The sequence below is a fragment of the Astatotilapia calliptera genome, chromosome 3 (genome assembly GCF_900246225.1).
Source record: "Astatotilapia calliptera chromosome 3, fAstCal1.2, whole genome shotgun sequence".
Taxonomy (NCBI): domain Eukaryota; kingdom Metazoa; phylum Chordata; class Actinopteri; order Cichliformes; family Cichlidae; genus Astatotilapia; species Astatotilapia calliptera.
Window position 1 is genome coordinate 43,318,354 of NC_039304.1, and position 12,035 is coordinate 43,330,388.

Here is a 12,035-nt window from a genome sequence, read left to right on the forward strand (position 1 = left end):
GTGCATAGTAATTACATAAATTGCAAAAAAGTGCAATAAACTACAAAAAAATTGAAAATCGTTTTTGTTTTTTTAACATATATTTCTAGTTAGAGAAATTTAAGAGGCTTATCCCTCAAAACTGTAAATACAAAAAAGTTACACAAACTAGTTTCCCACCACAGGAAATTTATTTTGAGTGTCTTCATAGTTTTATTTTTGAAATACACCAATTTTTATATACTGCAGGAAAAACGAAAATAAATATTATAGTGCAAATTTGCAAAATAACAGCATATGCATCAAAATAAACTATTTCCAGCAGTGCAATATGAGTCCTAAGCATCCCAGAAACGACACAGAAAGTCATAAACGCAAACATAACTTTTTAAAACACATAACAAGTAAAACACAAGCTCATAAGGGCCCGATCGTAAAAAACTACATTTCCGCAAAATGACGTCACTTCCGGTTTCGGGCAGGTCATGCGGTCATGTGATAGTTCGCGCTGATGGACGTAGGAAGTGTTACAAACAGCTGATGGATCGGCGAAGCGTGTTTCTGGAATATCATGTTTTTGTTGCTGCAAGTGATTTTTATGCAGTTTTTGCAAAGCTATATGTGGAAGGAAACTGTGACCTAGGACAAGCTGATGGCATAAGATGTAAGTACAACTCCTCCAGTTTCATATGCAAAAAAAATTATTGTGCTAGCTTAAGTGGTTGCAGAGCTACCGGGATTTAAAAATAGTTACGCAAAACAGAGCGTGCCCGCTCCGATCGGCTGTAAAGGGTTAAACTATTAAAATTCATTTTAAATGTTTTTAATTTTTCTGTTTTCTATATTTTTATATTTCTGTGGGAAGCGTGGGCATTTTTGTCCATAGATTTCTTTTTTTATTTATGGTTAAAATTAATGTTCAGATCCAAGAACACTAATAAAATGATGTTCCAGTAATCCTGTGTCCTGTCAGATGTGTATTCATGGTAATGATGAGCTATTTACATATTACATCATTGTCCCTTTAAAGACCCAATATTGTTTTTTTTGGACCTCATAAAACACATTGTTGTCAAGTGGACAATGTCTCCAGAAAACACAATAGAGTCTGGTTGGTGTGTATCAGTGTATCTAGACTTCTATAGGGAGTGTATGAGGTCTGAAGTGACCCAAATTTTTTTCAGATTTTTTCGAACACTTTAACCTCGCTCCCTTGGCTCTAAGTCCTTTCAAAAGGGTAGTCCACTTAAACCACCACCGGGCGGATTGACGTAGTATAGTCCCGCCATACCACATAGACCCGTATGTGTGTGTGTGTGTGTGTGTGTGTGTGTGTGTGTGTGTGTGTGTGTGTGTGTGTACGTACACGTTTTTACACCTGTCTGTCACCAGGAACCGCTCAGGCCCAACCAGGTGAGCTGCTTCCTGATGTCCTGAGCCTCTCATTGCTTTGTTTGGCTGTCAGGCTGGAGGGGGCGGAGCTCTGTGGGTGTTTATGTTATTTTCTCAATAAATCTGTGTCCACAGTCATGTGATCGGTTTCTTCTTTCAAACCCTGTAATGACAGAGAGCTGTTTTGGCTCTGCAGTGTGGGCGTGTGTTTACTTTGCTGTTAATAAAGTTAAGCAGATCAAACAGACAGCACACGCTGACCTCTGACCCCTGTGAGCAGCCAATCACAGCGGGCTGAGGAGTAAAAAAAAACAAAACCCGAGCTCATCCTGACCCATGATGAAGCTCTGGATCCTGAACTGAGAGCAGCCGGAGTCCAAACAGAGAGTCTGAGGTGAAGGTGAGAATCTCCTGTGTGTGTGTGCTGCCGACCCCATCAGGTTCAGATCCTGTGGTGCCGTCACTCACTGCTGGTGAGGGGCTTAGGTCAGATGAATAAGGTTATGAAGCTGCCTTAGGGTGGTGCACAGAGAGCTCTGTAAGAGAGGAGAGAGAGGGTCAAATAGCTGAGTGGACAGCAAGCGTTATTTTCTGTGTTGCCAAGTTAAAGGCTTGGGGGGGAGCAGGTGAGTACAGTCACCACACTGCTGAGGGTGATCTGCAGAGAACGGTGCTGCCACTCGAACCAGGCGTGTGAAGGACGGCTGAGCCCAGCAACCTCACCTGAGAGCACTTACAAGCAGAGAGAAAACTCAAACCTGCCGAGTCGTAGCAAAGCTACACCTACAGAGACATTTTGGACTGGTGAAAATCTTCAGTACTGTAAACTGAACTTTGTAAAAACTGTTAGAACAAAAGCAAAAATTAACACATAACCTCACATCCTCCAGACGCTTTTATTTCTAATCTCCTGAGACAATGAAGGTATATATTTTCCTGTTGTTGAGATTGTCCCTGTGTTTTGTGCCTGCAGAGCTGCATTGTTACCATGACTACCCACCTGACACAGGTGAGACACACGTGAAACACAGGTGAGACAAGCTCCGCCTCCTTTCGCCTGTTACCATGGTTATATCTTTCTCTCTGGAGGCTTCCTTGATGTCCGTCCACCACTCAGTGTCTGATGATGATGAAGAAGAGGAGGTGGGAGGTGCTCAGCGGGCGGAGCTGCGGCTGGCGATATCAGAAGACGAGGAGGAGGCGGGACCTTTCAGTGACCTCACAGCTCTGGTGATGAGGTATCGTCATGGAGACCGGCGATGCTGTGTGCTGTTGTGTGTGGGCGGAGTCATCGTGTTCACCGCTGGTAAACAGATGCCAATCATTTTAACCGATTAGTCTCATCATGTGACTAAAGCCGGCATTGCTTCTCCCTTCCAGCGTTCCTATTGGCTTATGGGATCTTCAGTGGGCGGTACCACTGCTCCCAAGCAGAGCAGGGGCATGAGCAGCAGCTGGGTGGGGCTAAAGCTCCTTCAGAAGGAGGGGCGGGGCTTTACTTGGGAGAGCTAAGATTGATGATGAGGAAGCTGCTACAGGATGAAGACATCCACAACACAGTCAGGTAATGCTCGCCACCATGGACCATAAAGGCACCAGATTATAAGGCAAAACAAGAACAGATCAATGAAGTATTCTGATTCTGAAACTAGCGAGCTAACTTCCTGCTAACTTCTAACTCTGTTAAACTTAATAAATTCCATTTTCATGGATGCCTGGATGTTAAACTTGATTGTTACACCTGGTAGAGCAGCAACGTTATTATTTTATTAACGATGAAAGAATTTAGTCGGGTCCTATTTAATAACTTCTGTGTGTATGTGTGATCAGTCGCGTGAGCCGGGCAGCTCATCCTCCAGGCTCCTCGGAGGGTACCTCTCTGGCCTCAGAGATCCTGCAACGCTTCAGGGAGCTGCAGATGGACCACACCTGGACTGAGTCGCTATACGCCACGCTGCAGTTCCCCGACAGGTAAGAGTCAGAGAAGCTCCCCCACTTTCAGGACAGACCAGCAACAAAATAACCTATCATACACTTAACATGTCACATCAGGACACTTTTGGGTCTTAAATGGATGCAGCTGGTTGAAGCTCAGCGCGAGTAAAGTCCCAGCACATCCTGGTTCTTTCACTTATTGAAAGAACCATTGCTTTGAACATGTGGTCAGGCTCTGGAGCTGATTTGGAACCAGCTGATCCAGGACCAGCTGAATTAAAACTTTAACAAAAAAAGCTTTATTTTTCCTGCACCGTAGTTACTGGGTGACGGTCAGGCCCCATCTTATCTTAATGAGCTTTTATAAAAAGCTCATTAAGATAAGATGGGGCCTGATTATTTAAGACCTTGTATGTGAGGAGCAGGATTTTGAATTCAATTCTGGATTTAACAGGAAGCCAATGAAGGGAAGCCAAAACAGGAGAAATCTGCTCTCTCTTTCTAGTCCCTGTCAGGACTCTTGCTGCAGCATTTTGGATCAGCTGAAGGCTTTTCAGGACTTTTTAGGACATCCTGATAATAATGAATCACAATAGTCCAGCTTGGAAGTAATAAATGCATGAACTAGCTTTTCAGTATCACTCTGAGACAGGATCCTCATATGTTTTTAATGAAATCACTTCTGAAATGTTTCTAAAGCAGTGACTTGATCAGAACAAATGAGAATGACTCTGTAATAACAGTGAGAATAGCAGAAAAGGACTAACGGCTGGATTTAAAGACAGAAACCAAACCCACATTTACACACAGCTCATTATAAAGAGCTATTTAACATTTCAGCAGTGCTCTAATTTGACCACCAGAGGGTGCTACATTCATTTATTTGTGTGCAGGTCTCAGAGGAGCTCTCTGAGCTTGGTGGACTCTGCAGGTCGGGTCTCAGAAGAGATTCCTCTCAACCCTTCTGACTACTGCCCGTACAGCTCCACAGGAAATGCCACAGTGAGCCAACCAGAAAGGAAGTATCTGTCACCATGGTAACCAAAGTCCCAGTTACTGATGTATGTCTCTTTGCAGGGGGGTGTGGTCTATGCCAACTATGGCCGACCGGAGGATTTTAAATGGCTGAAACGTGAGGACGTGTCTGTGGCTGGCTGTGTGGTGGTGATGCGTGTTGGGGGCGGGGTCAGTTTTGCGGAGAAGGTCTGGTTGGCTGAGAAGAACGGTGCGAGTGGAGCTTTGATCTACCCTGACCCTGCTGATGTGCCGCAGGACCCTCGCCGCCTTGGCCTGAACACACACACTGCTGTGTCTGAACATGTAACACGCACACAAACAAACATTATCCACGTCTCCTGGCCAATAAGCATCCTCATCTCCCTTCTGTTGTCCAATCACAGGTCCACCTAGGGTCAGGGGACCCCTTCACCCCTGGCTTTCCCTCCTTCAATCACACTCAGTTCCCGCCCATTCAGTCCTCCGGTCTGCCACTCATTCCAGCCCTGCCAATTACTGCCACTGTGGCCTCCAAGCTGCTTAGGTAAGCCCCACCCCTCAGGTAACCTGCCCAGGTGTGAGTGTGACTCACAGTGCTGTTCTGTGTCTCAGCCAGCTGACAGGTCCGTCCTGTCCTCGGCCCTGGCAGGGTCGGCTGCCGTACGTGCGCTGCGTTGTCGGTCCCGAGTTCAGTAACGGACGCAGAGTCCAGATGTCGGTTCAGAACGTGATGAAGCCGATCCTGCTCAACAACATCTTCTCATCACTGGAAGGCAGAGTGGAGCCAGGTACGCTCTGCTGACTACAAACACAGACAGGTGAATGTGCCACAGTGGTAAACCTCAGTATCTCCCTCCCTGTCAGACCAGTACATCATACTGGGAGCTCAGAGGGACTGTCTGGGTCCGGGAGCCGTGAAGTCCGGAGTTGGAACTGCGATCCTGCTGGAGCTGGCTCGAACCTTTTCAGCCATGGTGAAGAAGGGTAAGACTCACCTGGATGCATGTGTGCTTACTGTGGTGGTGGGAGCTGAAATGATGCTGGCATTACTTTGGTGTGTTGATTCCTCTGATTTGTCTGAACTGATGGATTCGTTTACAGGTTTCAGTCCAAGACGCAGCTTGTTGTTTGTCAGCTGGGATGCTGGAGACTTTGGGAATGTTGGAGCAACCGAATGGCTTGAGGTTCAGTCACAGAAAATACAAACCAAACCAAATTTAACAGTTTATCAAAATAACTGCCTGACCTTGGACCTTTGACAGGGTTATCTGTCCATGCTTCACCTGAAGGCTGTGGCCTACTTCAGTCTGGACCAGGCAGTCATGGGTAACAGAGCTTGAAGCCAATCAGAAAGCATTTTCTTTGCTAACCAAACACGGTGTCTTATGTTGTCCTTCTCATCAGGTGATGAGGTCCTGTCAGCTTACACCAGTCCTCTCCTGGTTGACCTGCTGGACGCTGCCATCAGACAGGTGTGTGTGATACATCTGTGATGCATTAATACTGTGGTCACACAGCTGGATGGAGCTCATCGCCCTCACACATTTATTAAAAAAAAATAATGTTGATCCCATTTTTCTGGACCCGGAGTCCCTCAGGGATCTATACATGGACAACAGCTGACCTTTGTGTGCATGCTATGGCGATGACACACTCATTTGCAATAAACACTTTAAAAATACCAAGGTTTTAATATAATATATGAATTGAACCCCAAGATTTAGTTCTTCTGTCCATTTTGTGTGGCTGAAGTATAATTGTTGGATCATCTATGTATGCACGGTTGAGATTATTGTTTTTGAGTTGGGAACGATCCCAGACAAGCCCCAATCATGTAACAGTAAAAGCATGAATCTGTGACCACACTACAGTTAAATGTATCTACAAATAGCTTTTATTCACAAAAGTGAGTCTGTCTGTGAGACCACAGTCTGTGCCATTGCCTTTGAAAGACTAAATTACTGGACAGACAAAGGCCTTATTTTCCAGCCTCTCTTAACCATTTATCAACCAAGAATCATGCAAGCCTGGGATGATTTTCTAACGTTGGCTGTTAAATGAAAAATAAATCATCCTCATGTTTCAGAAAACGTTTTAATTTTTTCTCTAGCCCATAATGGTTGAAGAGTAGGGTCAAGTGACGTGTACATTAGGCCTTGTGCTACCATGATACACTGAATATTCCCATAAACCCCATCTTCTCAAACAGAAACAGCGTCACACTCATTTAAAGACTGCTTGGGCCCATCAGTTGAATAGAACAGAATAGAATAGAATTTACCTTTATTGTCATTGCACATGTCACAAGTACAAGGCAACGAAATGCTGTTTGCATCCATCCAGAAGTGCTTTGGCAATAATATAGATATATTACATTATATGGATCTATTACAGGTATGTTAGAATGTACATGGTATGAAGATGTTATGAATATGCTATTAATATAAGTATGTACAGGCTGTGGTAAATAAAGGGTTAACCGGAACTATCAATTGATTACCAAACCACATGATGCTGTGCATGAGTGGGCCTTCATGTGTTCCAGGTGGAGCATCCCAAACATGCAGGTCAGAGCATCTACAGCCAGGCGGAGAGAGATGGAGGTAGCTGGAGGATGTGAGGACACACACACACACACACACACACACACACACACACACACACACACGTTACTGTGATGACGCCTGACTGAGCTGCTGCTGTCTCCTCAGTACGAAGCCACTGTATCTGAACAGCGGCGCTTTCAGCTTCACGGCGTTTGCAGGAGTTCCAGCCATGGAGCTCAGATTCACAGAGGTACACGTTACACGCCAACATCATACATACTCACTGTCATGGTACATGATGTCATGTTATCCGTGTCACATGTTCAGGAGCGAGCATATCCATTCATCAACACGCCATTGGACAGTGTCTCACGCCTGCAGGAGGTGCTGGGGGGTCGTCTGGGGGTCACGGGGCGGAGCTTAGGGGAGCTGGTGGGGGAAATGGTGCTGCGATTGGCCCACGACCACATCCTGCCGCTGCGCATCACTTCCTACGCCCAGACAGTGCTGCAGTTCAGTGCTCAGCTCAACAAACACTCTGCTGAGCTGCAGGTAGCTCACCTGTGTGAGTGTTTCTACACATGTTTGAACCTGTCGCTGTCATGTGACCTCTGTGTGTGTGTCCAGTCCAGAGGTTTGTCTCCTCAGTGGGTCTTCAGCGCTCGAGGAGATTACAGCCGAGCGGCAGAGACGCTGCAGAGAGCCATCGACTACAGCGACCTGCACGAGCCCACCATAACACGCTTCTACAATACTCGCATCATGAAGGTACGAGTGCTGCAAACAGTACTGGAACAGCTGAATCGTGGAGACACGAGCCCTGCACGTCTTCTCATGTGTGTCCTGCAGGTGGAGTACTACTTCCTGTCTCAGTACGTGTCTGCAGTTGAGACGCCATTCCGTCATGTGATCCACGGCCGCGGCAACCATACTCTGAGTGCGCTCACTGAGCACTTGGGCCTGCTCACCTCTGACCCCGGACGCTTCGACGAGAGCAGCTTCAGACGGCAGCTGGCGCTGTTCACGTGGACGCTGCAGGGCGCCGCCAACGCTCTGAATGGAGACGTGTGGAGCATCCACAACATGCACCGCTTCACCCACTGAGGCCTGCTCCAGAGTGATTGATTATTAATTATCGATCAGTATCTATTTATGTGCAGATATGAGTTTGCAGTGCAGACATTCAGGTCAATGATTGTTCATCAATCCTTTCACTGATTTCACTTCCATTAAAGTGTTTTACAGACGATGAGATTCTTTATCTTTCCTTTCACCTCCCAAACAGGAAGTTAACATCAGTGACATCATCATTATCATCATCACCAGCTGTCTAGCTCATATCAGTGGTATTCTTCGTGCCCATTGGTTGATGCATGTGGCTCAGAGACTGGCAGTTGCTGTTTTATAAGTTCAGACCAACTTTAACAGGTACCATGATAGTAAATCCACAGCAGTTATGGCGCCCTCTGGTGGTAGCTTTCAGCATGGTCACTGCTGGCTACACAGACAGTGCTACGAATGAAAGAAATCAAAGTGGCAGCAGTTCAGCTGGACACAAATCAGTCTCCATCTATTGATTCTAGTGATGTCTATCAGGTTTTAAAGCACGCTGATATCCTGCTGCTGTTGAGTGCACGTAACAGCGGTGGGTGACGTAATGAAGGCGAGGAAGTTAAATCAGATAACTGAAGTGTGACACACAGAGCTGAAATATGTTGAACTATGAATCTGGTAGAGATCAAAACTGCTACACAACTGTTGTTACTTCAATATATAAGTGAACACAGTTTATGGTCTGTTGAGTGGAACAGAGACAGCTGATAACCTCTGCAGTGATGACTCCCAGCAGGATCTCTGACTGCAGTTTCAGGTTTATGATGCTCAGGTTCATTTTATTTTATATTATGCTGGTTACAAATTAGACAACATCACAGCTTCATTAATGGATCAAACCACAGAGCCCATCAGAGTGTCGGGCTCCCACCAGAGCTCTGAACAAACACCATGCTAACATGTGTTACAGGTACAGTGAGGCTTATCTCCACCCTTCCTATGGTAAAGAGCGTGTATGCCCTCCACCTCTCTGCCCCTGTGCAGCATGTTCAGCGGTGCTTTGTGTCAGACTGGACCCAGTCGTGCTGTGCAGTTCAGCCCTTTCACTATTCTGGGGTTCACTGTAATATGGGTGGTGGTCCATGCTTTCCTGCATTCCACTTCCTGTCCTGCCTCTCTGAATGATGAGACCAGGGAACTGGGAGGAGGATCAGCTGGGTCACACAAACGCTCTTTAACTGGACTCTGAGAATGAAGCTGAGGCTGCTGTTTGTGGTCCTCCTGCATGGTAGGAACACACACACACACACACACACACACACACACACACACACACACACACACACACACTGGTGTAAAGACTTATTATTCTGTAATGACTATGTTCAGAGTTTGTTGAAATTTTCTTCTTTCGTGTGTGCACATGTTTGCATGTCTGTGTGCTTTTGCATGTTTATATGTTTTGTGTAGGTGCATGTGTGTGCAAATGTGTGTTTGTGCATGTTAGAAGAAGAGGTCTGCTGAGTGTAATGGCTGCAGATCTGAGCGGTCGGTCTGGAATCAGTTTAGAGTGGAGAACTTTATGTTTTTATTCTACTTATTTTTGATGTTATTATTGTTCGTCGCTCTTGAGGATGAACTTAACTTTGGGACAGTCATCTGAGGACAGACTGAGGTCACATGACACGTGTTCGACGGCAAGATGATCTGTGGGAGTCGATTCTTGTGTAGGCAATTATGGTCATCATCATCTGTGTGCACACATGTTGAGACACATGATTAAGTCCCGCCCACCTGTGCTGATGGTTGGGCGCGTGTCAGTGAGCGCCTGTTCTGCTGTGAATGGAGACATTTCTCTCTATGAACACAACAATGAGTGCAGTTTGTGTGGAGCTTTGTTCTGTCCTGCTGGATGATGTGTGCTCTGTGAGGCCTCCACCCTCTGGAGCTCTGCTCTCCACCCACTGCTGACTCGCACAGAGCTTCTTTGTCCTGCATCTGTGGGAAAGACAGGTCTATGAGTCTCACTGATGATACCAATCAGATCAACAGCCACTGATCAAATGGCCATGAGTCCCATTCACAGAGAGTTGGGGAATGGCCTGCAATCACAGCATGTAAGATGGTGACAGATGGACCCCTTAGGCCCCTCCTCCATTCAGAGATGGTCTTTCCCTTTTCACGTAAATGGCCTCCTTGACTCCGCCCTCAAACCAGCGTCCCTCCCTGTCCAGGATGTTACATCCTCATCATTGAAAGTGTCCACTGGCCTGTAGGTGTGAACAGACTGCAGAGTCCTGGCCTGACGAGGCGGCTCTGCTGTGTTGTGTCATTGGCTTCGCCAGAGGTTGTTTGGTTCCCCCGATGTATAAATCCTGCCAATCCTCCTGCACTTAACAGCGTACAATATGTTACTCTGTTTGTGTCGGGGACCCGATCCTTGGGCTGGACCAGTTTTTGTCCAGCGTGTTTTGGGGTTTAAAAGCCGCAGAGACCTGGTGTTAGAAAAAATGCGTCTCAACTTCTCCAATACTCCTGACACATATGGGATCACTACAGGTTTTCTTTTAGGCAGCGGTTGTCCTTCTCTCCTGGATCAGCTGGAGCTTTCTTTAGGTGTCTTTCCAGCTTTGACAAAAGTCCAGCTGGGATAACCACATTTACTCAGGGTCCTCCTGACGTGATGTTCTTGTCCTTCCCTGGCCGTTGTGTCTGTGGGGATGGTGTTCGCTCTGTGTGTTAGCATGCTGATGAGGACCCTGATGAAGGCCACAAGCCGAAAAGCGTTGGTCTTACCTTCAAGTGTTGCTGGAGTTTCTGTATTGTGATCTTTTTCACCCTCTTCATGCACCTTGGAAGTAGGTGAAGTTGTGCCAGAAATTTTTGCTTGTAGCATCCTGATGACACCCAGTTTATGCTCCAGTGGATGATGAGAGTCAAACCTTAAATACTGATCTGTATGTGTAGGTTTACGGTACACGTCAGCTTTTAGATGTCCCCCATTACTGATGGAAATCTCACAGTCTAAGAAGGCTAACCTGCCTCTTTTCATATCCTCCCTGGTGAATTTGATGTGTCGGTCCACCGAGTTAATGTGATCCGTGAAATGCGGTACGTCTTGAGATTTGATTTTCACCCAGGTGTCATCCACATATCTGAACCAATGGCTTGGTGGTGTTCCAGGGTAGATTAGCTAAGCCCTCTTTTCCACTTCTTCCATGTACAAATTGCCCACAGTGCATGAACTGGGGAACCCATGGCACACCCAATGGTTATCTGATCAGTGGTCATGACAATATGCATTTTAATGATGAAGGAACTGACCTCCCTGCCTATTGTTCATTCAGTGGGCAGGTTTCAGTTATTGTGCAAATGTACTGTTTATAAGGTTTGAGAAACCTGCAGTCAGCTGAGACTGAAGAAGCCTCCCACTGAAGAACAGATTCAACTTTGTGGAATCACCCGTTTCATGTTTCTCTCCTCAGTTTCTCAGCATGCCTCAGGTGTGGAGGTGTATGAGGGGGTGGATTCTGTCCTGCTGCCCTGTCAGGTAGCAAAGGATGTTTCCAGCGACACCACAGCAGCAGTGTGGGACCGTGATGAGTTCAAGAAGCCAACAGTCCACGTGCGTCTGCAGAGCGGAGATGAGCTGAAAGAACAAAACCATCGTTACTCCAACGAACATCAATGAGAGCCGACGCTCTGCAGACTGGAGACCTCAGCCTCACTCTGAGGAACCCTACAGTCTCTGACAGTGGAACCTACACCTGCACCACCCGGAAGTATGGACGAGATCTGAGGCGGACAGAAGTATACCTGAGGGTCAAAGGTCAGTGCTGTGAACAGTCAGAGCAGAAGTGAACTCTGATGTGAATCATGTTCGATGATGGTGTGGTTGTTTGTGTTGATTACAGAACCTCCACTCTGGCCCAGAGTCCTCGCAGGTGCCCTGCTTCTCCTGGTTGTCCTGATTGTTGCCTTTGGCGTCATCCTGTATTGTGAACATAAAAGGCTTAAAACTGTAGAAGGTACGTCAGTGTGTTATAAAGTGTGCACGGTTTACAGTGAGCTGAGATTCAGTGGCTTCACCCTCCTGTTTGGTGCAGTAAAGAAATTCTGCTGAACTTAATCGGT

General features: G+C 46.5%; 1 protein-coding gene across 6 annotated transcripts; it reads left to right on the plus strand.

The window, feature by feature from the left end:
• The first annotated feature begins 1,691 nt into the window (after positions 1-1,691).
• Positions 1,692-8,100, plus strand: LOC113009744 (transferrin receptor protein 2-like). Of its 6 annotated transcripts, none has more exons than XM_026148266.1 (18): positions 1,692-1,771; positions 2,345-2,380; positions 2,461-2,677; positions 2,752-2,935; positions 3,202-3,342; positions 4,200-4,308; positions 4,384-4,626; positions 4,707-4,846; positions 4,915-5,090; positions 5,167-5,286; positions 5,404-5,486; positions 5,565-5,628; positions 5,707-5,774; positions 6,848-6,918; positions 7,014-7,098; positions 7,176-7,400; positions 7,476-7,616; positions 7,698-8,100. In XM_026148266.1, exons 2-18 carry the CDS (start codon positions 2,360-2,362, stop codon positions 7,950-7,952), a joined length of 2,343 nt encoding a protein of 780 aa, XP_026004051.1. In that variant the 5' UTR covers positions 1,692-1,771; positions 2,345-2,359; the 3' UTR covers positions 7,953-8,100. The 6 variants fall into 6 exon arrangements, with proteins under 6 accessions (XP_026004051.1, XP_026004070.1, XP_026004043.1 ...); XM_026148276.1 differs by lacking the exon at positions 1,692-1,771 and adding an exon at positions 1,778-1,844; XM_026148285.1 differs by lacking the exon at positions 2,345-2,380 and having other exon boundaries at positions 1,699-1,771.
• The last annotated feature ends 3,935 nt before the right edge of the window (positions 8,101-12,035 follow it).

Excerpts from the sequence above, each read along its gene's own strand:
- LOC113009744 (XM_026148258.1), top strand. The coding sequence starts at position 2,437 with ATGGTTATATCTTTCTCTCTGGAGGCTTCCTTGATGTCCGTCCACCAC. Across the intron at positions 5,775-6,847 it reads TGGACGCTGCCATCAGACAG|GTGGAGCATCCCAAACATGC; the intron begins GTGTGTGTGATA and ends CATGTGTTCCAG. Across the intron at positions 7,099-7,175 it reads TGGAGCTCAGATTCACAGAG|GAGCGAGCATATCCATTCAT; the intron begins GTACACGTTACA and ends TCACATGTTCAG.